This window comes from Penicilliopsis zonata (assembly GCF_001890105.1).
Source record: "Penicilliopsis zonata CBS 506.65 unplaced genomic scaffold ASPZOscaffold_17, whole genome shotgun sequence".
Taxonomy (NCBI): domain Eukaryota; kingdom Fungi; phylum Ascomycota; class Eurotiomycetes; order Eurotiales; family Aspergillaceae; genus Penicilliopsis; species Penicilliopsis zonata.
The window spans coordinates 309,795-336,683 of record NW_019208925.1 but is presented as its reverse complement, the minus strand read 5'-3'; the positions used below and the strand labels follow the sequence as shown (position 1 = coordinate 336,683).

Genomic DNA, 26,889 nt, shown 5'->3' with positions numbered 1-26,889 from the left:
CATTCCTCAATATTCATATTTCATATTCGTTGATTTTGGGTTCTTTTCTTTTTGCTTCTTCCCTTCTTCTTTTTATGTACAGGAGTTGGGTGCATGTCTTTGTTCAGGTATATAGATTGTATCTACTTTATTTTTTTTTTCTGTTTTCTGTGCATGGATATGATGTGGAATATGTATGTATGTAATAATGTAACAGTGTAGTACAATGGGTGTTGGTAACTAAATAATCATATCATAAAAATAATTTGTACTCCGTAAAAATGAGGACATGTCCCATGAGAAGAGGTTCGAGATATTAATGGGACGGGGATGGGACAAAGACCTTCCGAAGGCGGAGGTGGAAGAGATCGCTGACGACCTCACCGGTGCTCTTGATGTTCTCGCGAACGATCTCAGAGGTGGGGCGGTTGAAGAGCTCGTCGATCTCCTCGAGGGACTTGTTCTTGGTCTCGGGCATGAAGAGGATCTGGTAGAACCAGCCGAGGATGGCGATGCCGCCGTAGAAGCCGAGGGTCAGGCCGATGCGGCCCATCGAGTCCATCATGCGAGTGAAGTTGTAGGTGACGATGAAGGAGCAGAGGAAGAGGTTGGCGTCGGCGGTGGTCATACCGTAACTACGCAGGTAGGTCGGGAAGACCTCGGCGGGGATGACCCAGGTCAGGCAGGCGTAGGAACCGAAGAAGCCCATGTACAGGATGAGACCGGTCAGGTAGATACCCTCGGCGGCCTTGGGGTGCACGGTATAGTCGATCTTGTATCCGATACCGATGAGCAGGAGGCCGATGAAGAAGCCCGGAAGCATGGCGTTGGCCCAGTAGCGACGGCCGAAGCGCTCCATGTACAGGACGGCGGGGATGGTGCCGATAAGCAGCGAGCCGCCACCGACGAGCGACATGAACACGCTGGTCTTGTCGTCGAAGCCGATGTTCTCCATCAGGACGCTCATGTAGTACATGACGGCGTTGACGCCGGTGAACTGGCCCAGGAAGATCATGATATTGGCGTAGACCATGGCACGGCGGGCGCGGGGGTCGGTGAAGAAGTCCAGCCAGGGCCACTTCTTGGTCTGCTCCTGTTCCTCCGTCTCGGCAGTGACAGCCTGGCGCATACCCAGGAACTCATCCTTGGACTCGAAGGTGTCGAAGCCACGAATGCGCTTCCACACACCATACGCCTCGACGGACCGGCCCTTGTGCATCAGGAAACGCGGGCTCTCCGGCAGGAAGAACATGCCGACCAACAGGATGGTGGAGAAGACCAGGGACGAACCCAGGATGTAGCGCCAGTTGCCCTCGACGTTGACGAAGATAGCAGCGACGGCATACCCCAGAACTTCACCCAGAGCGATGTTAAGCTGGTACAGCGAGACCAGGTTACCACGAATTTTCCTCGGAACTGACATGAGTTAGCTTGATTTGTTCTACAAAAAAAAAAGGGGGGGGGGGGGGGTTTACTTACCACACTCGGCAACATAGACGGGGACGGTACCGCCTTCCAAGCCGACACCCATACCCAAGACGAAACGACCAGCAAACATCATGCCGAAGCTGATGGAGCCGGCCTCCAGGCCAGCACCGATGGTGTAGAGAATACAGGAGACGATAATGGCCATGCGACGGCCGAGGTACTCGTTGGCAGGGGACAGGATGAGAGCACCGGCGACACCGCCCAGCGGCATACCGGCATTGACCAGACTGGCTTGCGAAGAGGAAAGATGGAGGTCATCGGGCATGTAGAGGTTGGCGCCACTGATGAGCGACTGGTCGAGACCTGAGAGCAGACCACCCATCGAGGCAAAGGCGACCAGCACGTAGGTGAAGAGGGCCGGGTTGGCGATGGAGAAGACCCGCCCCGTCTTGGTCTGCTGGAACTGCTGCTCCAAGACGGCCAGCTCGGCATCCATGGCAGCCTCGGCAACCTCGAGGTCCTCACTGCCACGGCCGGGCTTTATGTGATCCATCTCCAGCGCAACCTCCTTGTGGTCGTCACTGGGTTTGTGTTCGGCATCCCTGTGGTCCGACATGGTGGTGGTGGGGCACAAACTGTGCAATGATATGTAGGAGACGAAGCGATCTCGGTTGACTCTGGACGCAGATTTCACCTATAACGAACTCTTCTTATAATAGTAGTAGTACTAGTAGTACGGTAGTATAGTGGTAGCTAATAAGTCAGATAGATCCGATTCTGCGGGGGGAAACACCGGGGAATAAATACCCAAAAAATCGGGGGAAAACCTCGTGATGGACCGCATGGGCACATGCCATGGTCCCGACGATCGTCGGTCCATCTTCCCTGTTTGGTGGACGACGCAGAAGTGGTGGGGAGAGAGAGGGTGGAGAGACATTGAGGCCATCCGGTAGATGGCGACTTGGAGACTATACAGAGGGCCGCTGCTGGCCCAATAAGACCCTCGGGCTACTTCCGGCTTCGAGAGAGAATGGAGAAACCGGGCGAGCAGCCCACGGGGAAGAACAAATACGCGGGATCTTCTGGGCCTCCATTGTCTGTCGACACGTTCACCGGCAGCCCGATACGGCCGGCGTCTTTGCTCTGGAGACGAGCCTTTCCCCGGCGATGTGAGGGTGGACGGTTGGGAGCGAGATGAAGTTGCCGTCCCGAAATCGAAGGAGTATTAAGGTCGTCACCACATGACCTCACCTGACTGACTGTCACTGACAGAGACACTATTACTACTACTATTACTACTACTACTACTACTACTACTACTACTACTACTACTACTACTACTACTACTATTAATACTGTTACTATTACTACTACTGCTGCTGCTGCTGCTACTACTGCTACTACTACTGCTACTACTAGTCTGATCGTGAATCCCAAGGATGCAAAAATTTCTCTAGAGCACGTCCCTAATCTAAAACGGCCGGCGCAAACTCTTTCCAGCAAAAGAGTGGCCCTCGTCCATGGATGGTGCTGTGAGTCGCCACAGGGTCACTGCCAGTTAGCGGTGGCCACCTCACAGGTCCAACAGCAATCCCCGGAAACCATTCTCCGCCGAGACCCCAGTCAAACAGGCTTCAGGTACAGGGGGGGGAAGGAGGAGGAAGCGTGCGGGTTTGGGGTTGGATATCGTCATTGATAAGTTGCAAATCTCAATAATAAAAAAACACTATCCTAGACATTGGTGAGCCCCTACTCTAACTACAGACTCTATGTAGTAGAATACTACTCCGTACCACCGAACAGCAAAGAACACGGCCCGTATACTATAGGCTACGGTGCTGACCGGGCCGGCTGAGACAACACGAAGGATGCCGAAAAGATCAACACACGGCCGAAGCCTTTTTTTTTTTTTTTTTTTCCTTTTTCCCCTTCGATCCCACAATCGGTTCCGGTTAATTCTCGGGGGCTCGTTCCGGGGGCGTCGTTAGTATGGGCGAGTCGGGACAAGGCGAAAGAAAAAAAAAACCGAGTGTCCGGCCAGGCTCAGCAGGCTCACCACCACCAGTAAACACAGTGTAAGGAGTGGGGAATAAGACGTCGCCAGGTGATTATTATTCCATCATGGCTGGCTCTTATTATTAACTAGTGAATTGCTTCTACTGCTTAGTGTCGAATTGCAGGGTCAGATGATCCGTTGAACGATGGCTGACAACGTCAGTATTACTAGTTACGGTGTATTACTATTTACTATAATTTAGTACGTACTGTACTTAACTGGTTAACCAATTAGCTACCTAGTACCCAACTACCACGTTACCAGAACCAGGTTTTGTACAAAAATACGTAGTTATATTATTCTAATTGAGACGCTAAGCGGACACCAGACTCCAGGAGAATCGAGAATTCAGTTGACACCAACACCCCGTGCGGGGAAGCGTTTTCAGGAGAAGTAAGGGAGAGGGAAGAGGGAAAGAAAGCTCCTATCGCGATCCGTACAGTCTGGAGCTCGACGGCTGCCCGACCGGCTTCCTGGCACTCGGATCGGCTCCTCCGCCGCCGCTATACCCGCCCGGAGCAGAGGCAGAACTCGGGCTGGCTGACCGAGCCCCCTGCAAGCGCGCACGAAGCCGTTCCTGCGCGGATCCGGCGCGTTCCTGTCCAAACCGACTTTGCTGCTGCACCGCCTGGCTCGACTGGTATGATCCTGCGCGCTGGCTGGGTAACGGGCGAGGATGATGCATCGTCGTCGTCGTCGTTGTCGCCGCTGGTGGCGGTGTCTGTGATGAAGAAGGAGAACTAGAAGAAGAAGGAGGCACGGGACCAGCGGGCGCGCTGTGCATGGCCATCAGAGGCCCCCTCGCCGCTGATGCTCCCCCTGCTCCTCCTCGTCCTTGGCGTAGACTCGACGTCTGTGACGCAGGCGGCTGCGTTGATGCCGCAGAGTCTCCCCACAGATCACCCAATCCTCCTCCTCCTCCTCCTCCACCGCCGCCTGATCCCCCGCGGCCGTAGCTCGACGCCGGTGCAGTCTGGCCGTACCCGCCGTTGCCTCCAGGCAGTTGCGTGGTCGCCGCGACCATCCGAGACGGCGTGGGTACCGGTGCCTTCGGATCAGGAGGCAGCCAGCCAGGAAACGGTCGGCCCTTCTCGGTGTAGTAGGCTCGCAGCACGTTGGAGATGTGCGAGCAGTCTTCGTTCTCCGGATCATCTGTCTCGTCGGAGGTGATCGCCCGCCGCAGGGAGTTCAGTCGTGTGCCGAGGTTTGAGATCGCCGAAGACGACGTGATCGAGGAGAAATAAGAGGCCATTCTTGTGTCAGGCGAGCCCAGGTACGCCGCCACCCCCCCTTGGTTGTTTGGGAAACCGTAACTGTTGCTCTGAGAAAAGGCGGGGTATCTCGCTCGTTCAACGTAGGAAACGAGATCACGACTGCTCACCAGTCACAGACTACCAAATCCAGGTAAAAAAACCCTTAGAGTGAGCTCGGATTTCCGTAAAGGAAACAAGTTGTTGGGAAAACTCGCAGGTTGTTGCTGCAAACTGCCAGATATTATAAGGAGTCTGATCCACTCGGCGGTTTGGAATAGAAGCGTCGTCGCCGCACGTGAGACCGACCGCCTTGAGCTTCAGCATTTATTTATTGACCCTGAGTGAGCAACCAAGACAATGGATATGAAAGATTTTACCGCTGTAGGACATATGTATTGAAGGTAGGAATTACATAGCTAGACTGAGAATAGAAAAAAAATAACCAAGGTTGCAATGACTGGGTATGAATTGCCCGATCGCAGCAGAAATTTGAAAATCGCAGAATCCGTATAACGCCATGCACTTTTTTTCTTCTGAATTGCTGGAACTTTGCTAGAAGTCTTTGTTCCCTCCCGCTTAATCTCTGGTTGATAGGCGAGTTCCTCATGCCATGATGTTCTCCTTTCCGACACCCTCGGTCTCATACTCGATTTCAATCCGAGGGCCCTTCTTGCGCGGCTTGGCCTGTGGAGCAGCACGTTTCCTCTTGAAGCCCGGCTTGGGTTTCTTCTGCTCCTCCTCTTCGCTGGGCTGTTCGCTGTCTTCCTCATCGCTTCCTTCGTCGCTCTCCTCGCTCTCGTCATCGTAGTCATCGCTCGAGTCGGCAGAGTCCTCGCCGATCCAGTCTTCGATATCCTCGAGATCCTCCTCATCTTCATCGAAATCGCTGACGTACTCCACCTCTCCGACGCCCTCCTCATCTTCCTCGTCAAGCTCCTCGCCCTCGTCGAGATCCTCGTCTCTCTCACCCTCTCCAGCTCGCTCCAGACCCCGGAGAACCTTCTTCCAGATTCCCTCGTCGACATTGAGCGGCTGGTCCCCGTAGGCACCGCTCCGCAGTCGGTCAATGAGCTCGCGCTCGATGGCTCTCTCCACCTTGGCTGCAGACAGGGCCTTGCGCTCGCGGGTCTCTTCGCGCCGCCGGATCTTGGGCGCCAGCTTGGGAACAATCGTCTCCCCGAGCCGTTCTTCCTCCTTGGCCAGCTTCCTCATCCGGATGGCGACCTGCGTCAGCCGCGTGAGACGCTGCTTGCACTTGTGGATCAGAAATTTCGGCCAGTAGATCAGCTTCTCATCCAGCTGGCCCAGCGCTTTCACGTAGTTCGATGACAGCTTCACCCGCTCCCATAACTTGCTGGGCATGTGGGCTCGCTCCACCGTCTTCATATACAGATACATCACCCCCGTCTCGGGGTCCGACCGCACCGTCGCATATCGAGAGTTGGCGAGCGGGCACGACTGCCGATTGCACAGACCACTGACATTGTATTCGTTCCGGCAAAAATTCTGGTTTTTCGTCGTTCTTGAAGATGGTTAGCCTTCTGTTCATCCCATCTTATTGATGCCCATCTTTTCTTCTTTATTTTGCTTATTATTTTGCGTTTTTCTTTTTGTGTTTTTTTCTCATTCCCTCCACTTACTTTAACTTGAAGGAGCAAAACTGCTGATTGATAACCTGCCAAACAATTTCGTCTGACGACATATTGGCAAAAGTCACAGGCCAGGATCAAAGTCCAGCCAGTACAAACTTGATTCTAGTAGAACTCGTTGGGTAATCCCTGAACCTGAGTAAAGAAAATCTCCAGAAAGACTCGCTCCCGCTCCGCAGAGAAAAAAAGTTGCCGTCCGCAGGTCACGTGGAGGTGCTTATCGCGAATCGCGATAAGCACCTAGACGAGTTAAAGAGCGGTAAATTGTAACTATTCGATACGCCGCTTACTACAAGATTCTCTTCGACGAAAGGAAAAAGAAAAGTCCACAGGAGAGAGACGTTCATAAACTACCTGTTAGGAATTCGTAACATCTACCATCCCTCCATCTGCAAGGGTCCCCCATCCCACTCCGTCCCGTTCATCGTAGGCCCTCCTGCGCCGGCCAGGTCGGCTTCCTCCCCCATGCCGTTGCCATTGATCATCTCCTCACTGACTGTGCCCCAGCCCATGGCTTCGAGTTCGCGCGTGAAGAAATCACGTTCGGTCTCCATCAGGGCGGCGCGCTCATCGCCACCCATGACATCCTTGTACTGCCGCAGATGCCACCAGTGCGTGAGACCGCGCAGGGCCTGCTCCAGCGGCAGGGCCTCCTCGACCTCGGCGTCCACGTCGGAGCCGGCCAGCCAGTCGTCGCGCAGCTCGGGTCGACAGTACAGGTAGATCGCGGTGATGACGCGCATGTTGCTCTGGCGCCACTTGCGGCCGCAGTAAGGCACCTGCGATTTGAACAGCTTCAGCGTGTAGAACCGGAGGTGCGGGTCGGGGATCTTGAGCCCCTTGCGTAGGATTGCGCTCGACTTGTACTGCACGAGGAGCAGGCAGCGGTGCGCCTTGTCACGCGTGATCTTCTGCATGATGTGCAGGTAGTTGATCGCCGAGAAGAAGTTGCGGAACGAGTACGTCGTAATGGGTTCCTTGGGCGGAGGCGCCGTCGGGTACCCCAGTTCGTCCACCTCAGGTCGGAGGCCACTGTCGAAAAACTCGGGTACTGGCTCTTCAGGGGAGGGCCCCCGTGCGGAGACACTCTCATGGGTTCTGCTCTGTGGGTGACGACGGATCGGGGGCGGGGCTGCCTCGTCCTCGCTAGCAACGGATTGTCCGTCTTCGCCCTTTGGTTGTTTCGGAGGTTGGTTGGACTGGAGATGGCAAAAGTGGAAAAATCTGCAGATCATATCAATACACAGTGCTACACGCATCAGAATTCGGCCGAGACCTACCCTAGTTCCTCGCTATCGTTTTTCTGCGCGACATACCGATCAACGTCTTGATGGGCGAACATTTTGAGGATAAGAGGCAGGTAGTTGGAGTCCAGCAATAGCTGGGTCATATACTCAAACTTCAGAATGTCTGGGCCCATTAGTGGAATCCTCAACTTCATGGTTGGATCTTAGCTTACGGGATCTCTTGAACCATTTCAACAGAAGTAAAAGCGATCCGGATACAGCTTTCCCTGTGATTTCCCGTAATCGAATATTGTCAAGCTCTTCAACTGCAGCGTCGGAATTGAAATCGCCAGAAAAGTCACCATTTGGAGCAGATGCCAGACCATTTCCCATGCCATAACCGTTGCTGGAGGATGTCATTAGAATATAGAAGAAGTAGGAATCATACAGGTAAACACATACCTCATTGAGTGACCATTCTGCCCATTTGCTTGGTTGACCATGGCACTTACGTTGGTCAGTATGATCTTCAGAAATACAATAGTGATCGATTGTAGATGAGGAAGTGCTTGGGCCTAGATGCGGTCAGTGAGTTGGTGCAATTAGCCAGTTTGGAAGAGGCACTTACATAGAAAGACTCGACCTCGTCTAAGCGTTTCTGGGTGTCTTCATTGACCGTCTCTTTTATAAAATTTCCATCGGGCTTGAGTTTCGTATCCTTTGATAGACTGAGATGTTCAATGTCTTCATCCAGTCCATTGATCGAAAAGCCATCAGATGGAACACTTGTTTCGCCCAGATTCCAGCCACGATCATATTTCATGAAACGCTCTCGCTCCTCCCAGAGCTGGCGCATTGCCCGTGTCAGCTTCACATGCGTCGAGAATAGCTGGCCAGCCTCAATGATCGAGGCAGGAACATCGCTGCCCTCCCATTTCTTGCCCACCAGAAGATCTTGCATTTCGGTTGTGCCTTTCCCTCCAAGATCATTGCTTGATGTGTCAAGTGGTGGATACATGAAAGGGAAGTTCTGGTTTGTCTGGTAATTCTGCTTCTTGCCTGCCTTGCCTCCAGGTCCAATGGGCGATGGCGGAGGCGATGGAGCTGGAGTTGCAATATGAACAGATTGATGTAATATAGAACCGTTTCCTCCCGCGACGGATGGACCAACACCAGAGAAGAGGCCATTAGAAGAGGTTGTCCTCACGAGATGCTGGGGAAGAGGGGGAAGAATAGAATTGTTCTCCAGCTCCAGTGGAACAATCGGTGGGGGTGGGTTATATGCCGGATATTTCGAAGTGATCTCCTGCCGAAAAGAATGGTAATCAAGCGGCGAGGCCGTGAGAAAGGGTGTCCTCCGCGTGCCAGAGTTTGCCCGCGCTTCCAGAGGCGGCTCCAACTCTTCCTTTACCTTTTTCAGGCTCTCACTACCACCGAAGAGCAGAAGCAGTGACTTCCAGAAAAGAAGGATAACTCTTGTTAGAGGGACGTTTGTCGAATCATCCCATCGAAGACGTGCGATAATTTCGACGAGGAAAACCAGTAGAGACGGCTTTTGCATGGAGAGGGCGTTCCGTACCGAAGTAGCATGCGGATCTGAAGATTCTTGTCTCCGTCCAACCTCGACAATGAAGTACAATGCAGTAAGAATCAGATTGGATTCACGTTCAATAGCAGTAACATATGCAGGACTTGGATTGTCATGTTCCGTCGCTCCGTCAGAATCAGTACTGTGAGACACCCTGTTCTTTTCGAAAACCCGATAAAAGTATTCAAGGAGCACAGAAAATCCATCGCACTGTTGTATAAGGCTCACATTTTCCTCAATCCATTTGATCTGTAGTGACTTGAATTTCGGTGTTTCCACCGCCATCTGAGGTGACGGGTCTACCGGATAGTCCTGGGCAGCAATCCCAGCAGTGACACCCCAGATCCCCGTAATGATATAAGAGATGCTTTCCAGAGCTTCCAGACGAGTGAAGAGGTCGTCATGCCGCAAACCATGGAGTAATTCGTTTATGAACTGCTCCCGCTTCTCATAGCTGGCATCAAGCCAGGTTTCCTCCTGAGAGTCTGATGAAGCGGACCGTTGCTCAGAAAAGGCTCTCCATCGGTTATCAAACGAAAATTTCGCTCCCATAAGCATAACACGATCGAATTCACTATACTGGAACCATTCCTCCAGCTCATCGGGAAATGGCTGGGCGTCCGCATATTCAAACGCGTAAGCACGCTGTTCAACCCTGGGCAAGTCCTGCGCAAGCCGCCTCAACTGCACCAGGCTCAGTGAATCAGATGGCTGCTCCTGACTCTGCTGCACTGGAGCAGGAGGAGGTGGCTGCAGAGGAGGCGGTGGAGCTGAGCCGTCACGACGCAGCACCGGACGTCTAGCAGACTGTTCAGCCTGTAAGGAGATTAAATTGTCTGCAGTTGCGTCTGGAACGGAAATGGCTTCCTGCCTCAGCCCCTCAGCAACCTCCTCCAGCAGTTGCTCGTCAGAGACGGGATTGATATCCGTTCCGGTCTGGTCAACTTCGTCTGCTTTGACGATATGTTGCTCCTGGATTTCTGTATCCTGGGAAATATGACGGTCCTCCATCATGGGAATTTTGGATACCAGCACTGCTAGTTTTAAACCCTTGCGATAGCTGTAGAAATGGAAATAGTAACTAGTATGGTAGCGAACGACATTAGGGGTATCTCAAGAGGGAAGAGTTAACTGATATGTGTGTAAAACATGTATAAACCGGTTGTTCCGTATACACAAGTTATCAACATCAATCCAGAAGGCATGTCATCTCCATTTTGGGGGGACAAAGCCTTCGTCGAAATACACAGGGAATATTTGAGATGACGATGTTGTTGGGCGTCTGGCGATAGTCGGTCGGTGGGCCGTTTAGGTCACGTGACTGATATGGACTCGACCTGGACGGCCATATTGGAGATTCAGGGCCTACGGAATGTCTACCAAGGAGAAGTACATATTTGTGAATTACCAGGGGCTCAGTTGTCGCGATTCGACGGGAAGGAATCATTCTCAATTGTTTGGTTTATAAAATGTGGTTTTTTCCATGTTTAAATGACAAAGGATCGAATCAGGTCGAGTTCGGTCGGTAGAACGGCTTGAGATAGCACCCTGGTTCCATATTTACTCTGACTTGCGTGCATGATCACTGTTTGTTCGCTGTCTCAACTTCCGCTTTGACTCCCATCGCTGCCAGCCGGCCTCAGCAAGGTCCTCACTTACCACCAGATCGCGTATTCTCAGCAGTCTTGCTAGACTAAATTCCAGGGCCCAATCCATCCACCCGTACGAGCGCAGAATCCCTGTAATAAAGAACCATGACATGGCACAGAAGGCACCAGCAGCGCAACCAACCAAAACCTGTTTAGGTGTGTGATAGTTAAGATAAATGCGACTGGTAGCAACCGCACCTGCCCCGACGCAAGCTGCAATTGCGACAAATAACCGGGTCAAAAAGGAGTGGCCGGTCGTAGGCGAAGGGACATGCCGAAATAGGATGAACAAGCTGATGTAGATGGCAAAGTAGGTGACAAATTGGGCATGAGAGGATGGCATACCGTAGCCCTTGCCGTACATCTCTAATTTCCTTTGGTCAGTAATGAGGAATCTCGACAACACAAGCCTAGATGCCACCTACTCTTAGGCCGTTCCTCCTTGATGAGCCGTTTTAGGACGAAATTTAATGCCTCACAACCCATCTGCCCGGCAAACATCAATATGAGCTCCATCTCCCTCGACGCCCAGGCAAGTGTAACATAGGCGATGCATAGAGCCTGCGGAACCAGCGCCAACCACGCAGACAAGAACGATAGTGGATCGGCGGGGTTCTATTGATGCCATGTCAGTTCATGTGCCAGCTAGGCAAAAAGGGTTCGAATTCAAACTCACATAATGGACATGGGTTAGCGAGAACGACGCCAACGGCACATCGGTCCCCATCTTCACGACCTGGCCGCACGGTCAATCGCCCCAACTCTTCTAGTCGCACAGTAGAAGCCTGTCTCAGGTCGGGTATGTAGTATGTTGGCCAGAAGTCCTAGCCTGGGATCCGTGTTGATCTCACGAACAAGTCATCCAACAACAGTAACCGACAGAGTCATCATGACCAACAAGCCTTGGGTATCGTCAGGTACAGCATTCAACCACAGACCGACAGAAGGGCCAGAACGCGTGGTATCTTCGCTGACGTCGTCGTCGTCCTTCGTCCTTGTTGTGAGGCATGTGTTTTCCTTTTCCTGCCTTGGCGTCCGTGCTGAGCGCTGCTTTAAGCCTTTAACCGCCAGCCTTCCGCCAACCGCGTCCCCTGGCAAAAGCAGCACCGAAGGAGGGGGAGGGGGAGACAGCGAAAGGCAGAAAGAAGCACGGCGATGCTGTTGGCAGGCACATTGCACTGGCAATGTGAAGATCGTCTATTCGAAGGCGAAGTCTGCGAGTTTAACGGGGTTTAAAGGCCATCGTACCTGTCTGTCCACTGCGGGCCGGGCAGCAAAGGCTTTGATGCCCATCGCGTTCAACGCCCCAATGTGTGACGGCTGCCCCTCCTTTGTCGAGGCGTAATTTTTTTTTTCGTGGTGTATTTCTTTTTTTTTTGTGGTGATGCCTTTTTCCCCCCTGTATCTATTTCTTTCTCCTTCTCTGTCTGCCTCGGACATTCGTAAACGTTCAACAACTCCCCTGCACTGCCCAGGTCAGCTTATCAACCAAATCATGACGCATTATCGTCACCCGCACTCCCACTCCCACTTTGATTCCGTGCTTGATCTCGACTTCCTGTTGGACTCGCCTCGCCCTACGCCAGTTATCCTGGGAAGCAACTGCCTTCAATTGCTGAGCTCTGTTTCAGCTTGCTCGCTGTCCTCGAGTGCGAGGGTCCCGCCACCCCCGTGATTGGTCTGGCCAATATTTTGTTCCTGAAGGTATTCCACGGTTCCTTTTTTTGCCGCCACCAGCACTTGTTATCCAACCGTCACTTCTTTTTTTTTAATGAGACTAAATTAACAACGTATTATATTATGACAGGTATATCCCTGCCAATCTGTTGGTCTCGTCTGTCGATCTTTTGCCATCTACCCAACGCACAAACGATGTTATAGTGGGATCAGGTTTCAGCGGCCGGACAACACTCTGCTATGGAAGCACGTCAGTGCTAAGAACACGTTGGAAGGCCGCCCATCTCGCCACGTAATCGAGCTGCGAGGCTAGACACACGTTGATATATTTTCCCGTGAGAGCGGGTGGTTTCTCGTCATGGAAGATTTCGATGAGGACGATCGCTCCGTGGAGCTATTAGCCATCGCCGCCATTTACCCTGAAATCACGACGGACCCTTCTTTCCCATTTCGGGCCTCTCTCGATATACCAGTCGTTCCGTCGTCTCCTCTACAGGTATCTTTCCAGTCGCAGCCAGAGGCCGCTCTGCCTGCGGTGCTCACACCGCCCACATCCCTCGACGCCAGTGACGCCGGTCTCGGCCTACCAACGAAAGAGAGGTTTGACCCTTCAGCCATCAACGTTGCCAAAGAAATCCACACTCTCTCCTACCTCCCGCCATTGACTCTGGAGATCGACCTCCCTCGCGGTTACCCAAGCGAGATGCCTCCGAAATTTCGGATCAGCACCAATCCACCATGGCTGTCGCAATCCCGCATCGCCCAGCTCATCGATGATGGACACCAGCTGTGGAAAGATTGCGACAGGAATCCGGTCATCTACACATATATCGATCATCTTCAGCAACTCGCCGAGACAGCGTTTGGGATCGGCGATATACCCGATGGTGAGGTCTTGCTGTCCCGGGACCTGAAGATCGCATTGTTGGATTTCAACAACAAGGCCGAACGTGAAAAGTTCGAACACGAAACTTTTGAATGCGGCGTCTGTCTGGAACCGAAAAAGGGCGTGAACTGCCATCGCATGCTTCTCTGCTCCCACGTGTTTTGCATCCCTTGCCTTCAAGATTTCTACAATACCTGCATCACAGAAGGCGATGTTGAGAATGTCAGATGCATGGCACCGGACTGCTCAAAAGGCTCGCAAGTGCAAGCTCCAGCGGTGCTAGACTTGGGAGATGCGACTGCGAAGAAACGGAAGAAGCACGACCGGACTCTTAGTCCTAGTGAGCTACTACAGATTCCCTTGGAACAAGAAACCGTTCAACGATACGTATTTCTGAAAAGGAAGAAGAAGCTTGAGGCCGATAAGACTACCGTCTACTGCCCAAGGCAGTGGTGCCAGGGTGCTGCTCGATCGAAGAGACATCCCAAGCCCATTGATCCCATGGGTGATGATTTTGACCTTTCAGATGACGAAGAAACTGGATTCGTGTTTGATCCTCTTGGAGATGAATCACAGCTGCCCCCTATGGCGGACCGAGTAGCGATCTGCGAAGAATGCAATTATGCGTTCTGCTGTGTCTGTAAAAAGGGTTGGCATGGTGAACTTGTTCGATGCTTTCCCCGACGCCAGGAAGAGCTATCCGAGGAAGAGAAGGCGACCGAGGAGTATCTTAAACTGTACACCTCGGCTTGCCCTACTTGCAATGCCCCTTGCCAAAAACGAATGGGCTGCAATCACATGAAGTGCTTCAAATGTGACACTCATTTCTGCTATCTCTGTTCGGCCTGGCTGGCCGAAGGCAATCCATATCGACATTTCAACGATCCCGAGAGCATTTGTTACAATCGACTCTGGGATTTGGAAGGAGGTGATGGGCTCAACCCGGACGGAGCAGAGGCGCTACACCAGATCCCAGATGCTTTGCTTGAATTTGATGAGGAAGATGACGACATCTCCGAAGACGATAACGACTCTATCGATCACGATGATGATTTCAGTGAGAATGCCGATGACAACCCCGTATGGGAGTTTGACGACAGCGATGATGATATCGAACGTCGACAGCCACCCCCTCCCGCCCCGTTTCCTCCTCGTATCAACGGGGCTGCTCGTGGCGCCCGCCACCATGCCCCAGACGCAGCCGGCCGTGCTGCAGCTGCCGAGAGACAGGCGCAAGCACAAGCCATGGCCGAAGTCCGTCGTGGCCGTCTTGATGCCGTGCAACCCGTCCAGCATCCCATCCAGCGCCCTGTTCGAAATCGAGCAGCCCAGCAGCCGCAGCCTCGAGCACCGCCAGTTATGCGGCCAGGTCTGCAGAGATTCCTTGACCTCGTGCAGAACGATCGAGAAGATGAATGGGATAGCGACGAACTAGACGATGATTTTTAACTTCTTAGAGACCCGGCGAATGAAGAAGGGAGATCAAAAAATGTTCCTTGATTATTATGAGACCCGACGAAACCCGACATGATGAACGACCATTTCACGATGATTTAAGAAAAAAAAATTTTTGACACGAGTCACGAAAAGACCAAAAAGGAGTAAGAGCATGGATAATATGATACACTTGGATGTCTTTTCTTTTTTGATATTTTTGGACAACTGATGATGCTATTTTTTTTATTCGCCTAGCCCTGGCTTAGCAATGTTCCATCTATCTATCTCCTGATTTTTTAGCGGTCATTGTACAATTTTCTCTCTATTATCATTTTGCAGATCGTGGCATATCATTATCATCTCTTTATTGGTTTCTGGATGCTGTGTTTCTACCCTGTACAAATGTGATATGATGATTCTCTTGCATTTACACTATTCAGTTCATCATTTGTATTTTCAGCTGTCAACTATTTCCAAGTCTCTTCACAGAATGTTGTAATAGTAAATGTCTTGCTATGACGAGTGGCAAGTTTCAATAGATACTAACATGACTGGCCATTATTCATAGCTTTCTATGAAGGGGTCGTGCTAGAAAGTAGAAACCAAGAATCACCGCATCCCAGCCAAGCTGCTCGGTACTAGTTAACCATGTTCAGGTCAACCATAACCGCCGTGTATTATCTTTATGCCATGATCTAGTACCGCAAATTGAGCCCAAGGCCAGCCTAGCTAGATCATCAGAACGCCCTCCTCCTCATCCAGAGCGGCGCCAGAGGCCCCCGCGCTCCATTCGTACCAGAACTCGTAGGTCATCACGGCATGATCGGCATACAGAAGCAGCAGGCGGTAATGGCGAGAACGGGTCCAGCCTCGCCAACTCTCGTCCGGTCGATAGGCGCGCGAAGCCCGAGCGTGCGATTCGGCGAGCGTGAGGCGAGTTTGATATTCACGCGGCACGTATTCGAGATCGTCGGGATGACGGGCGTCCGTGGTGGTTGACGCCATTCTATCGCCATTGTTGTCGTCGTCGTTTCCTTCTCTGACAGAATCATCCTCACCACGATCTTGCTCCAGGGGCTGATAGTGGAAAGAGAGGTCATCACCTTGGACGGCCCCCTGCGGGATGGCAGGTACGTCGGGGGGTATCTCGAATCCCTGCATGGGGCTCACGGCCATGCCTAGGATGGGGACCAGGGGGCGGTCACCTTGTTTCTCCTGGCTCTGGAAGGGGACGATCCAGTCCACCCTGAAAGCAAGCTGCTTCGTCTTACCATCCCCGTTGATTGTCCCTGTCAGCGAGATCACCGCGACGCGCCCTTTCTGCGAGGCTGCGACGACGACGCTGTGTTCAGGGACATACTTTACCATGTTGAAGCGATCGCAGTCGTGGATCATAATAGGTGGGACATATCTCATATCCTGCTGGAGAGGCTCGCGACAGATAGCAGAAGGCAGGGCGGCGTAGGGGGAAGCGAAAAGCCGGATGTCCGTCTGGGTAAAATGAAGGATGGGAAAACTGAAGCATGTGGAAGCTGGACACCAAAGCATTTCTTTGATTAGCCATTCTTTCGTTTGCCCCTGGTGCCGGAACTTGGGGTTCTCGGGGATGATGCTACGGCACATACGCTCAAAGGACTCATATGCGATCCGACTCGTCCGCAACGGGTTGGTTCCGGCGACAGCACCGGCAACAGCGGCCTGGGAATCAGGATTCTCATCTGCAGCGTCTTCCTCGATATCAAGGATGCCGGCACGAACGAATGGAAATAGTGCAGCATGGAGGAACCTGCTGTCTACGTGTGAGCCTTGCGGGATTGTCTCAGGGATTTCGTCGTCGCCGCCATCGTCGTCCTCGTTTCCAGCAGTACTAGCGACCTGAACGGGAATTTCCTGGGTATTCACAGTGTTGCTATAAGTATCACCGTCAGAATCAAGATCATCTACTGACATAGTTTCTGTGAATACTACTCTCCGCGAAGAAGTATCTGCGGAAACCTGAGGGTCAGTATCCATAGGGCGAGGGAGTTCATCCACGTTAGATTGAAGCGATTGCGCTTCTTCATTTTCATCATCAATTGCAAGAGTCTTCGAAGCAGGGCCTAGGTGCCCATCAAGCAGGCAATCAGAATCGAAAATATTTGGCAGAGATGTCTCGTCTGACCCTGATTCCTCAGGTTCATCGGACTGGTCAGAATCGTCATAAAGGTAGTTTGAAGCCTTGGGAACATAACAGGTCAAGGCCGACAGGTCAAGAATCGCTCCGTCGACCTGTCGATGGTATCGCGGTGCACCACCACATGCCTCAGTGATCGAGTCGTGCATACGAAATGCACGAGGATCCAGTGCAAGGACTGACCAGCCACGGCTTGTACTAATATATATTATCAATAAGAAGCCAACTCATACGGGGGAAAATGCGGAGAACACACCCGTCAAAAAGACCGGGGATATAATCCTCTCCCTCAAAGTCATATTCGTTGAATGGTGACAGACTTTCCCAGATCTTCCAAACAAACATCTTATTGTCAATGTCGGTACTAACCATCCAGTTTCCATTGGGATCAATGTCTGAGTTCAAGAAGGAGACAGAAGGAATGTTTGTAGAATGGCCAGTATACGTGAGCTTGATATTATGCGAGCGATTCTTAAGAAATCCCACGCGGCGCAGCTGAATGAAACGAGAAGGATCATCGACTTCAATCCATGTCTGCCCATCGTTCTCAAAGTCGCTCAAGGAACCCTCGCTATGTTCGGCAGTTGGATCGACCAAGGCAAACGCAAACACAGTGATGTGAGCAGTGTTGGAGCTGACTGCAATCAACCGTGCAAACTTGTGGGTTGCGATTCCCCAGGCGCTTCTTTCGACGAACTCCACGAAAAAGGGATCTACCTGCGAACCGTCGAGTGGGGTCTTGGAACCTTCTTTCTCTGCGCGTTCAAGAGCTGAGAAGATGGACTCGACATGGTATCCGCAGACGTTTCCAGAATCTGTCACGATCAGCAACACTTCCTCGCGGCCGAGATCGTCCACAAGGATGTTGTTGATGGCATGGGGGGCCCGCGAGGATATGTAGCCTCTGCTCTCCGGGTTCTTCATCACTGGTGTGATGATCATCCGAGGCTCTGAGCCTAGAGTTTGCAGTGTACCGGCCGGTTCCCAGACGTAGATCCGATGAGTAAACGCAGTGAACAGAAGGTTGCGGCGTTGAGAAAGCGCAATCTGCTCACGTTTAGCAACACAACAGACATTATCATCTACCGAAAGAGATCTTACCAGATTATTTCTCCACGCCGAAGCTGGAGGAGCATCGTAACGACTGGAGATGATTTTAGTAATTTGCTTCATTAAATGTTCTCGGTCCTGGTAGGAACATACTTGGGATACTGGACAACCAGGAAATCAGACACTTTGCCAGTTAAAAATATAGGGAGCCTGCTGCAATACGACTTTAATAATAGGAGACATACCCGTTCAAGCATGGACTCGACATTCAACGCCTTGAGGTGCAAGTCCTCTCCTGGGCGGCTTATACGACGACCGCCGATTCCGCCACTTTTTGACGACATCTCGGCCCAGACAGCCACAGGCGACTGATCTAAAGCTTAGATGTCTTTATAAAAGCCCTATATTCAGCAGACTTCGATAGACCAGAGCGACAAATAGAGTCGAAGGCAAACTCAGATGATGTAGTACACGGGACTGTCATCTCCAGCAGTTGGGGAGGGGATCCCAAGTCTAGTGGAAGGAAATCCCAGACTGAGAGAAATAGCTGTATTGCCAACACAACCTATTCTTAGTCACATCAGCCAGCACTCAAAAAATTGTTAAGGCAGAGATGTATGATGGTTTTTTTCAAAAGTCCTATAGCTTAAGGGCGGAACTTCTATATAAACAAAGTGAAACATATATAGATGAGAGGTTGCACCTTATCTTAAATCTTATAATCAAGATATCTTATGCTGTATGTCTGAAGATGTCAAGCTCCTTCAAATACCTATGAAAATTTCCCTGTAGAGGATCTGTGTTGAAAGACTTTCTCTTCCTACTTTGCTATATAGGAAAAGAGGTGTAGTTATCCAGCGTCGCTCTTATCAACCTGTCACGTGAATATCTAATCTCATTCTCCGCAGCCATTTACGCCACCCATTAAACAGTAATTCAACCACCACACTTTATCCCGTCAGAAACCCAAGATGGATCTCGTTGCTAGTGTCCGCAAGGAAGGCAGCCGGTGAGTCATGACCGTATTCTTTCTAACAAGCGTGAAGCGACTAGAAACTGACGTATTTGGATCCTCAGCGGCGGCCGCGGCGACTTCAAATGGTCCGATGTCAAGGATTCCGCACACCGAGAGAACTACCTAGGCCACTCGCTCATGGCTCCTGTTGGTCGCTGGCAGCAGGGCCGGGATCTATCATGGTATTCCAAAGGGGATGGACAGGATGACGAGGAAAAGGCGCGAAGGGACCGAGAGGAGATCCGGCGCGTCAAGGAAGCGGAACAAGAGGCCATGGCCCGCGCGTTGGGTCTCCCAGTGCCGGAAAAGAGCGCTAGTGCAAACGCAAATCTCACGCCGTTGGGAGGGAATGATGTTCGGAAGGCTCTGCAGGATACGGTAATCGATATGGATGCTGAAGGTGCAGGAAGAGGTGTTGGATTTGGTGGCTTCAGTGGCATGCAAAGGGGGAATAACAATACGGAGGAGAGGCTGGAAGCTGCCGGTCTGGACTCGAACCATGAGGCAACCAGGAACAGACGGGATCGCAGTAGGAGTCCTAGACGGGATCGGAGACGGGATCACGGCCTCGAGCGGCCTCGAGAGGAACGCAAACATCGTCGACACCATGACGACCGCGAGAAGCATCGCCGTCGTGATCCCCACCACGACCACTACCGGAGCCAGAAGCGCAGGTCGAGGTCAAGGTCAAGGTCCCGGGATAGGGACCATCGGAGAAGAAGATCGACATCCCGATCTAGGACAGATGACAGGCGGAGGGATCACGAACATAGAAGCCATCGTTCGGATCGCGATCATGGCCGAGAACGAGACAGGAGGGAAAGAGATGATGGCCACAGCCGCAGGAATCAATAATAATGCTCTCTCTTTGGAATTAATTGCATGGGCAAAAGGTGTAATACTATTTAGGGATGTAAGAGAACTTTCTGTAATTCAACCATATGGCATATACGACTGTCTATGATTCGATGACGGGTACTATACAGGATGGGTGCCGGTTCAAGCCAGTCTACAACTCGTCGTGGCCTTCCTGCTGGCCGGGGGCGAGGTCGGGCATAGACATCATCTTCACCACCATGCTAGTCCAGCCGGTAAAGTGCTGAGTCCGCTGTCCCTGGCCTGTTTCCGGGTTGTATTGTTCCCAGGCAAAACCTGTCCTCTTCCATTCGCGGAAGACGTTCTCCACCAGGTTGCGCCGCAATCCAGAGTAGATCTTTTGGGCCTGCTCCTGGTGAGGACCAGGGGCTGTCGCAATATCCTATAGACAGGAGTCAGTCTTGATATCCCCCAAGTCTTTGGAAGATAGGGAAAGCGATTTATGACACTTACATAAAGGTTCTTGAACGCCAAGTAGTTGATATTCACCCAGATCGGGCTCCGCCAGTAGTTCTCCGCCGTACCGTAAAACTCGTCCTTCTTGCTCAAGCTTCGGATGCCATAGTCGCTCCAAAGCTCCTCGGGATTGCTGATTAGATCCAGAACAGCCTTGAGGCGAGGGCTATCAGGTCCCAGCATTCCAGTGAGGAAGGGGAAAATCGAAATGTAACCCTTGTGGCAGACATGGATGCTTTCCTCATATTCATCGATGGTTGCATCACAGTAGGTCTGGAACTCTTCGTCCCAGTGAAGGTCATCGACGTTGCGCTCGATAGCAGTTTCATAGACCTTGAACTCCTCGGCATCTTCGATCTCGCCTAGAGCTTCGGCGATGCGGCGCATTGAGCGGGTCATCATGCCCATCCAGCTCAGAAGATCCACATGGAGCTCACCAGGATGCGGCGGCTGCGGTCGTGGGTAGTCGTCCAATCCGGAGGTCAGAACGTGCTGGACAGATCGTCCGCGCCAACGATATCCTTCGCTAGAGGAGAATGCCTCACGGTCGTAGGACTTAATATCGCCTTTCTGGGTTCTTCTGTACCAGAAGTAGTGTCTCTTCAACAACGGATAGATGGAGCGGAAATAGGCACCGGAAAGTTCTGGATGATCAACATAAGCGGAACGCAGACTTTCTGTAACATCCTGTCTGTCAAGGGTCTCGGGAGAGGTAGACTGGTTGACACCCAGCTTGTCTAGGAAGGCCTCCAAAATGATGAAGAGAGTCGGGGGATTGGCATAATGAGGATACTGAACCGTGAACTCGGGTGGCACCTTGCTGCGGGCCTCCGAGCCCAGAATCTGCTCACGGGCGATCCAGCCATCTTCATCCATCAGGTTAAGCCAACTGCTGACAATTTCGAGACTATTGCAGGTTAACCCAGTAGTCGAAAACTACATCAGGGAAGAAATACATACGCAAGGTCAATGTCCCAATCGACGACAGGAATGAGATGGAATCCCTCGTCCCAAAGGAAGCCTCTGGGGAAGAATGGTCGAGAGGGAACGCTGGTGAATAGCTCTTTAGGACCCTCGAGGACAGGCCTAGCGCGGGCTCTGGCTTCTGCAGTCTCTTCCCAGAACCCTTCGTTCTCTTCCTCGTATTCTTCTGCCGCCGAGCGATCCACAATGTCGGAGCCATGGAAGAAGCCAATACCACCGACCAAGTTGGAAAGCATAGCCTTGGAGAATTGGGAGTATTCTTCAGAGTTAAAAGGAGCCTGGGGAGAAAGGACCTGGTCAAAGCGACTGTTAAATGAAACCGAGTTGCTCTCAATCTGCTTGGTGAGAATCTCGGCTAAAAGAAACCATCAGGACGACTTTCAATGTTAAATAGAGATCATTTAGCAAGCGGTCTTACAAGTCATAGGCTGCGGAGAAGACGCCGACGAGAACAGAACATCAAACTGAGGCAACGTTAGTGAGTAATAAGGTACGTTGATAGTTCGTGGCATACCTCGAAGGCTCCATGGAACACCTTCTGCACCAAGTGGATATTGCCATCTGCCGGTGCATTCTTGAGGGTAAACATCTGGGCCGGGGGAGGAGTGTTCTCTGCGCCATAAGTCTCGACGTACTGGTCGACTTCGGCCTTCAGTTGAGTGAAAAGGATGACTGGAGATCACCGCGTCAGTATATTGGTAGACCGTAAGGATCTTGTTTGGATCCAAGTATTCACCTTTTGACTGCCACAGATGCTCGGACGGCAGAAACCCACTGGACACGAAAGTGAGGTCCAAGGGCTTCTCATCATAGCTTGGATGATTGTGAAACGGGTGCTCGTTACTCTCGGGCCCGGCAGTCACGTCGAGCGAGAAATCCCCCAAGCCTGACGTGTAGCCCGTCAACTTGACATCGCCCGTGAAGCCCGATTCATCGGATTCAGTCGCAACACCCACCTGACCGAGACCCTCGAGACCGGTATAGAAGACTAACGTGGTCGCCTGTCCAGCAGGAGCATCCTCACGAGGCACACCCTTAATGCGAGCGCCCCAGTTTCCCCCGTGCTGGCCGCCAGGTACCTTGACGAAATCAATCGTCAAGTCCAACGTGTTTCCCGCATCGTGGATGACTTCTCTGCCGCCCTTGCGGATATCGTACTCCTCCCAACCGTAGCCGGCCATGCCCTCGTTCTGCTCGCAGGTATGTCTGAAGTCTTTTCAATAGCCTTTGGTAAGCAAAACTAATGGCGATGCGAGGGTATCGGTTCGAGCGCAATTGCTGCGTAGGCCAAAAAAAAATAAAACACTCACTCTCCTGCGATCCGGCGTAATCGTTCACACGCGCCCACATCAACCCAGCAAACAAGCTGTTCGCAATCCGCGGCCGAACACCGAAATAGAGATTCGGCTTGTAAGGCCCCCATAGCAGCGACTCGTTCTGGGCTCGGCCAACCTCTTTGCTCAGTATCGACACATCATTGTTTGCCAGGGCTCCGCCGGCGAGGATTAGCGGCGTGAGCAGCTGCGAGAGGGTAGGTGTATGCATCCTGGAGAAACAAAGAGCGATAATTAACCAGGAAATATATGAACCACCTCACGGGTTTCTCATCGAGATGGCTCCTGTTCGGCGGTGATGGTGTAGCACTGAAGCTCCATATATACTAGTTGTCTCCAGCGAGGCGGAAATAAAGCTTGGTTGTCTCCACGCAAAGAACAACGTGGCCCAAGCTCTTCTTCTACGCAAGCTGTTGCTTGACTGAAACGCGTACGCTTACGAAGGATTTTGCAGGTTTCAACGATATTGACAAACTATATTTACTTTGATTTACAAGAGCGATTTCAGAGGAAATTTCTGGGGTCCAGGGAACCGATCTTGGCGCTCTTCGCATTGCCGTCGAAGACAAACTCACTGATTAGCTTACCGGTGCCGGGGGCGTTCTGGATCCCCCAGCAGGTGTGGCCGGCAGCGAGGTAGAGCCCCTTGATGCCTGTGTGGCCGACCAATGGTCCGCCTCTGGCAGCACTGACGTTGGGGAGATAACAGGCCTGGCGCGCCGTGACTTCCCCGTCTCGTAGCTCATCTGAAATGCTGCCGACCTGATCAATGATATCCTGACAGCGTGCTTGATCCACCTGGACATCGGCAGTTGTATCTGGGAGAGGCACTTCGTGGTCGCCTTCACCGCAGGCATACACTGTCTTGTCTGGTCGAGCGTAGATCTCAGGCGTGGCCACGGTTGGGCGCGACGACTTGTCAGAGTGGAAATTGGCCGGGATTTCGATGTTGGTGAAAAGGGTATGGGCGGACACTGGTCTGGTCGGACGGATGACTACGCTGTGGGCGCGGGTCCCCGAGATGGGAGCCGGTGGAAAGACCGATTTTGTCCAGGGCCCCGCGGCGACGACGACATCAGTTGCTGGGATGGATACCGAGGACCCGGTCTTCTTGTCAGTGTAGGATACTGACTCAACACCGTCGGGTGAGCGCACAATGTCGGTCACAGAACCTATGACGATCTTCGCTCCCTTTTCCTCAGCGAGATTGGCGATGGAAGTGGTGAAGAGGTAGGGGTGGACTTGGGCTGTCTCACCGGGCGGACTCATGCTATCATACCCTCTCAACAGGTCCGGCACCAGCCAGTCCAGATCCCCTGGAACACCAGCTGATCTCAGCTTGGAGAGAGAAGCTGCGCTTCGCTTCTGGAGGGAAACCGACTCCCCCGTTTCCCCATTCGATGTCTTTTTATCAAGCGGACGACCGCGCGCGACCACCTGGCCGCAGCCGACCTCGCGATACCCCCATCTCTCCTTACCGCCATGTTCAAGCGCTAGGTCGGCGTGTAACTTGTAACTTAACGGAACAATGTTGCTCGGATATGCCCACAAGGCCAAAAGACCCCCGGCCTTCCCTGAGGCTCCACCAGCAATCTCAGTGGCCTCGACGAGAGTGATCGAGTGGCGTGCAGGATCGTACGAAGGGTGTCTCGTCAAGTAGTATGCTGAGCAGCACCCGATAATACCTCCCCCTGAACCCACGGTCGTTAGTATAAGGCAAAAACAGCACCAACAGCAATTGCGGGGTATCAACAAGCTTGCGTACCGACGATAACGATCTCACGTCGCTCGCTTGTAGCCGACATTTTGAAACAGGATGCAATGCAAGAACGCCGAAGTACAACTGACGCCAGGATGGGGGAGTAGTCGAAGAAGATTATTGCTTCACGCAGTAAGATGAAACAGGCCGAATCTTTTGGAATGAACCTACGTCAGTCTCCATGGATCAAGATTCAAAGGCCAGCTCAGGTCACGTGCTGATCTAGTATCGTATTTATATCGCAACCCATCTAGAACCTGACCAGAAGGCGGACAAAAACGTTGTTCTGGCGCTGTAGCCATACCGAGAGTTATTCCAGGGAGGAGAGTGCACGATATCATGGTAGATTGGCTCAATTTGTACATACAGCCCGATATTAAACCGAGGGGAGAAAAATTAAAAAGAGAAAAAAAGGTTCAAATCAAATCACCACTGATGCGCCTCGAATATGCTGTATGTAATGCGAAATCTGAAAAGTGAGGATATCTGGGAAGAAGCCAACCGAAGAGCGTAGAGGATAATATTCGTCACGAAGGACTGAGGGGCCGGTTGAAACCGCCGGTACGGTTCATGTACTGTCGGTACTCTGTCTTCTTCTCCTTGCGGACGCCGTAGATGTTGTTGCCCGGCACCTTGGTGTTCTTGGTGCTTCTGAAACGAGAGAACCCCATCTTCTTGCGCATCAGCTCTTCAAAGTCATCGTCGCCGTTCTCGTCCACATCCATCTCGTCCTGAGGCCTCGGCGAAGAGGGAGCGCCGTTGGAGGGCCGTCCGTCTCGTGTACGGGTGTCTCTGCGATCATCTCTGCGATCTATCTTCGAGGTCCGAGACGGGGGGGTTCGAGATCTATCCCTCGTACCATTCCGGATGGGCGAGCGTGACCGAAATCGATCGGCTTTCTTGGGATATCCTATTCAAAAAAGAGTCATCATCAGCATGTCATTCAAGACCACAAATATAAGCAGAATCATAACTCACCGCGTCGGTCTTGATGCCTATCACTGCTGACGCTTCTCTCTCGGTCCCTCCATCCGTCTCGGTGTCTGGTATCCCTCCTGTCCCGATCACGATCGCGTCGGTCCCTCGATCGGCTCCTCTCCTTCTGTGGGTTCTTCCGATCTCGCGAGCGAGACCGGTACCGTCTGTCATCTATCGAGTCTCCCCGTCGCGCATCCTCCTTGCGGTGGTCCCGTGCAGACGGTCCATCGCGCTCCTGATCCAACTCGGGTGAATACCTTCGCTTATCGCTGATCTCCCACATGCGGGCGCTATCTGTGCGACGAGCGCGTTTTGTAGGCGGCTCGGCCATTTCCGCCTTTGATATGTGTTTATATCTGTGGGTAGGAGATCGCGGGAGAAGTTTCGACGTGAAGGCTTTGAGCGTGGTGGGAAGGACTCGCTGGATTTGGGGGAGGGGGAGGGTTTCTTTGCGTCTGCAAAAAGCCGCAACCAACCGTGGACAGGAAAAGAAAGGTAGACTCAATTAGAACACCACTATCTCATAACCATCAGCTGGCAATAAAAGAATGTCGTCTATCCCAAGATTGGAATCGGCTTGGGTAGCCAACAAGCACAGCTCGGGGGCGTGAAGTTTATTACGGTTGCCCAGTCGCACCAAAAACGCTATCTGAGGTACCTCGCATACTGGTAACTTGAATGAATCATTTTCAATTTATGGAAGACTTCCAACAAATGAGCAGACTCAATTCTATTCATGTGTGACTTATTTATTTATTCTGGCAATATTACATGATTTAATATGACTTCGACCCAGTACTAATGCCGGAAGTGCTAGTTTCAAGTTCTATTCAAACTGGACAGGCGCAGCTGGACAACTCATATCTCGATACTCCGAGCAGCAGAGTCTTCAGACCAATAGCTATGTGCTTTCCGTCGACCTAGCCGACGTTAGAGGCTAATTCTCTTTTCATTTGCCAAAGCCTTCTAGAGACCTGAAAAGTGGCGTTTGGATTTAGTTGAAATACGAGTTACAGGTACCGTTGAAGAGACCCTCCGCCTCTTTTCCCAATTCTGCCATCATCTCTGTGGCGATTTCCTCAAGGTATTTACCATACCCTTGAGAGAATTGTTGGGATGATTCCCACTGGTCTCAAATCAGGATCTCTTGGGTTCGTGGTGATGATGTGTACTGCCGGGATCCTGGCCCGATGGAAGCCTTAAATGGTTCTCCAAAGAGTTTATATATTCCCTTGACTCTTGATTGATCAAAGTTTCTAGCCTGGATGAGCATACTGCGAGTGTAAAGATTCTCCGGTTGGAAATAATTGACCCCAAACCCCTCGCAGTATCTAATGCACATCATCTAGTGTCAGCAAAGAGAAAAGCGGAATTATTCTCATTGGCTTGGGTAACTGACCTCGTTCACCAAACAGGCGTGATGCCCGTCTGAACCC

General features: G+C 51.9%; 13 protein-coding genes across 13 annotated transcripts; 4 read left to right on the top strand and 9 right to left on the bottom strand.

The window, feature by feature from the left end:
- Positions 1-295: 295 nt before the first annotated feature.
- Positions 296-2,023, bottom strand: ASPZODRAFT_73335 (hypothetical protein; the record flags this gene model as incomplete). The annotated part of the gene is made up of 2 exons (XM_022729883.1): positions 296-1,395; positions 1,459-2,023. 2 exons carry the CDS (start codon positions 2,021-2,023, stop codon positions 296-298), a joined length of 1,665 nt encoding a protein of 554 aa, XP_022578350.1.
- Positions 2,024-2,437: 414 nt separating this feature from the next.
- ASPZODRAFT_19140 (hypothetical protein) lies at positions 2,438-3,103 on the top strand (the record flags this gene model as incomplete). The annotated part of the gene is made up of 2 exons (XM_022727341.1): positions 2,438-2,589; positions 2,680-3,103. 2 exons carry the CDS (start codon positions 2,438-2,440, stop codon positions 3,101-3,103), a joined length of 576 nt encoding a protein of 191 aa, XP_022578349.1.
- Positions 3,104-3,977: 874 nt separating this feature from the next.
- ASPZODRAFT_32351 (hypothetical protein) lies at positions 3,978-4,715 on the bottom strand (the record flags this gene model as incomplete). Its single annotated transcript, XM_022728237.1, has 1 exon — positions 3,978-4,715. A coding segment is annotated over one exon (738 nt), but the record flags the coding sequence as incomplete, so codon positions are not given.
- Positions 4,716-5,319: 604 nt separating this feature from the next.
- ASPZODRAFT_73729 (hypothetical protein) lies at positions 5,320-6,418 on the bottom strand (the record flags this gene model as incomplete). The annotated part of the gene is made up of 2 exons (XM_022729910.1): positions 5,320-6,238; positions 6,357-6,418. 2 exons carry the CDS (start codon positions 6,416-6,418, stop codon positions 5,320-5,322), a joined length of 981 nt encoding a protein of 326 aa, XP_022578347.1.
- Positions 6,419-6,718: 300 nt separating this feature from the next.
- ASPZODRAFT_169125 (hypothetical protein) lies at positions 6,719-10,423 on the bottom strand. The gene is made up of 5 exons (XM_022726887.1): positions 8,220-10,423; positions 8,054-8,166; positions 7,825-7,997; positions 7,646-7,775; positions 6,719-7,589 (listed from the first exon to the last, which is right to left on the bottom strand). Exons 1-5 carry the CDS (start codon positions 10,191-10,193, stop codon positions 6,740-6,742), a joined length of 3,240 nt encoding a protein of 1,079 aa, XP_022578346.1. The 5' UTR covers positions 10,194-10,423; the 3' UTR covers positions 6,719-6,739.
- A 281-nt stretch (positions 10,424-10,704) lies between these two features.
- ASPZODRAFT_876470 (hypothetical protein) lies at positions 10,705-11,883 on the bottom strand. Its single transcript, XM_022730309.1, has 3 exons — positions 11,505-11,883; positions 11,254-11,443; positions 10,705-11,194 (listed from the first exon to the last, which is right to left on the bottom strand). The coding sequence occupies exons 1-3, from the start codon at positions 11,553-11,555 to the stop codon at positions 10,740-10,742; spliced, it is 696 nt and encodes a 231-aa protein (XP_022578345.1). The 5' UTR covers positions 11,556-11,883; the 3' UTR covers positions 10,705-10,739.
- Positions 11,718-12,173, top strand: ASPZODRAFT_19136 (hypothetical protein; the record flags this gene model as incomplete). Its single annotated transcript, XM_022727339.1, has 1 exon — positions 11,718-12,173. One exon carries the CDS (start codon positions 11,718-11,720, stop codon positions 12,171-12,173), a length of 456 nt encoding a protein of 151 aa, XP_022578344.1.
- A 294-nt stretch (positions 12,174-12,467) lies between these two features.
- ASPZODRAFT_876718 (hypothetical protein) lies at positions 12,468-15,224 on the top strand. Its single transcript, XM_022730311.1, has 3 exons — positions 12,468-12,532; positions 12,636-14,814; positions 14,869-15,224. The coding sequence occupies exons 2-3, from the start codon at positions 12,864-12,866 to the stop codon at positions 14,889-14,891; spliced, it is 1,974 nt and encodes a 657-aa protein (XP_022578343.1). The 5' UTR covers positions 12,468-12,532; positions 12,636-12,863; the 3' UTR covers positions 14,892-15,224.
- Positions 15,225-15,438: 214 nt separating this feature from the next.
- Positions 15,439-18,867, bottom strand: ASPZODRAFT_135859 (hypothetical protein). Its single transcript, XM_022723924.1, has 5 exons — positions 18,755-18,867; positions 18,297-18,616; positions 17,258-18,048; positions 16,454-17,199; positions 15,439-16,360 (listed from the first exon to the last, which is right to left on the bottom strand). Exons 2-5 carry the CDS (start codon positions 18,393-18,395, stop codon positions 15,558-15,560), a joined length of 2,439 nt encoding a protein of 812 aa, XP_022578342.1. The 5' UTR covers positions 18,396-18,616; positions 18,755-18,867; the 3' UTR covers positions 15,439-15,557.
- A 102-nt stretch (positions 18,868-18,969) lies between these two features.
- Positions 18,970-19,980, top strand: ASPZODRAFT_169122 (hypothetical protein). The gene is made up of 2 exons (XM_022726886.1): positions 18,970-19,060; positions 19,129-19,980. Exons 1-2 carry the CDS (start codon positions 19,023-19,025, stop codon positions 19,919-19,921), a joined length of 831 nt encoding a protein of 276 aa, XP_022578341.1. The 5' UTR covers positions 18,970-19,022; the 3' UTR covers positions 19,922-19,980.
- A 95-nt stretch (positions 19,981-20,075) lies between these two features.
- On the bottom strand, positions 20,076-22,927 carry ASPZODRAFT_73628 (hypothetical protein; the record flags this gene model as incomplete). Its single annotated transcript, XM_022729905.1, has 7 exons — positions 20,076-20,324; positions 20,396-21,305; positions 21,359-21,737; positions 21,801-21,846; positions 21,897-22,054; positions 22,119-22,595; positions 22,693-22,927. 7 exons carry the CDS (start codon positions 22,925-22,927, stop codon positions 20,076-20,078), a joined length of 2,454 nt encoding a protein of 817 aa, XP_022578340.1.
- Positions 22,928-23,220: 293 nt separating this feature from the next.
- Positions 23,221-24,521, bottom strand: ASPZODRAFT_19131 (hypothetical protein; the record flags this gene model as incomplete). The annotated part of the gene is made up of 2 exons (XM_022727337.1): positions 23,221-24,407; positions 24,482-24,521. The coding sequence occupies 2 exons, from the start codon at positions 24,519-24,521 to the stop codon at positions 23,221-23,223; spliced, it is 1,227 nt and encodes a 408-aa protein (XP_022578339.1).
- Positions 24,522-24,761: 240 nt separating this feature from the next.
- Positions 24,762-25,976, bottom strand: ASPZODRAFT_876424 (hypothetical protein). Its single transcript, XM_022730308.1, has 3 exons — positions 25,955-25,976; positions 25,454-25,900; positions 24,762-25,385 (listed from the first exon to the last, which is right to left on the bottom strand). The coding sequence occupies exons 2-3, from the start codon at positions 25,782-25,784 to the stop codon at positions 25,003-25,005; spliced, it is 714 nt and encodes a 237-aa protein (XP_022578338.1). The 5' UTR covers positions 25,785-25,900; positions 25,955-25,976; the 3' UTR covers positions 24,762-25,002.
- Positions 25,977-26,889: the final 913 nt, after the last annotated feature.

Excerpts from the sequence above, each read along its gene's own strand:
- ASPZODRAFT_169125 (XM_022726887.1), bottom strand. The coding sequence starts at position 10,193 with ATGATGGAGGACCGTCATATTTCCCAGGATACAGAAATCCAGGAGCAA. Across the intron at positions 7,776-7,824 it reads GAAATGGTTCAAGAGATCCC|ACATTCTGAAGTTTGAGTAT; the intron begins GTAAGCTAAGAT and ends TAATGGGCCCAG. Across the intron at positions 7,590-7,645 it reads AACGATAGCGAGGAACTAGG|ATTTTTCCACTTTTGCCATC; the intron begins GTAGGTCTCGGC and ends TATGATCTGCAG.
- ASPZODRAFT_876470 (XM_022730309.1), bottom strand. The coding sequence starts at position 11,555 with ATGGGGACCGATGTGCCGTTGGCGTCGTTCTCGCTAACCCATGTCCAT. Across the intron at positions 11,444-11,504 it reads CGCTAACCCATGTCCATTAT|AACCCCGCCGATCCACTATC; the intron begins GTGAGTTTGAAT and ends TGGCATCAATAG. Across the intron at positions 11,195-11,253 it reads CAAGGAGGAACGGCCTAAGA|AGATGTACGGCAAGGGCTAC; the intron begins GTAGGTGGCATC and ends AAAGGAAATTAG.
- ASPZODRAFT_876718 (XM_022730311.1), top strand. The coding sequence starts at position 12,864 with ATGGAAGATTTCGATGAGGACGATCGCTCCGTGGAGCTATTAGCCATC. Across the intron at positions 14,815-14,868 it reads TCGAGAAGATGAATGGGATA|GGAGATCAAAAAATGTTCCT; the intron begins GCGACGAACTAG and ends CGAATGAAGAAG.
- ASPZODRAFT_135859 (XM_022723924.1), bottom strand. The coding sequence starts at position 18,395 with ATGTCGTCAAAAAGTGGCGGAATCGGCGGTCGTCGTATAAGCCGCCCA. Across the intron at positions 17,200-17,257 it reads ATCCCCGGTCTTTTTGACGG|TACAAGCCGTGGCTGGTCAG; the intron begins GTGTGTTCTCCG and ends AATATATATTAG. Across the intron at positions 16,361-16,453 it reads CGCATATGAGTCCTTTGAGC|CTTCCACATGCTTCAGTTTT; the intron begins GTATGTGCCGTA and ends TTTGGTGTCCAG.
- ASPZODRAFT_169122 (XM_022726886.1), top strand. The coding sequence starts at position 19,023 with ATGGATCTCGTTGCTAGTGTCCGCAAGGAAGGCAGCCG. Across the intron at positions 19,061-19,128 it reads GTCCGCAAGGAAGGCAGCCG|CGGCGGCCGCGGCGACTTCA; the intron begins GTGAGTCATGAC and ends TTGGATCCTCAG.
- ASPZODRAFT_876424 (XM_022730308.1), bottom strand. The coding sequence starts at position 25,784 with ATGGCCGAGCCGCCTACAAAACGCGCTCGTCGCACAGATAGCGCCCGC. Across the intron at positions 25,386-25,453 it reads TAGGCATCAAGACCGACGCG|GATATCCCAAGAAAGCCGAT; the intron begins GTGAGTTATGAT and ends TTTTTTGAATAG.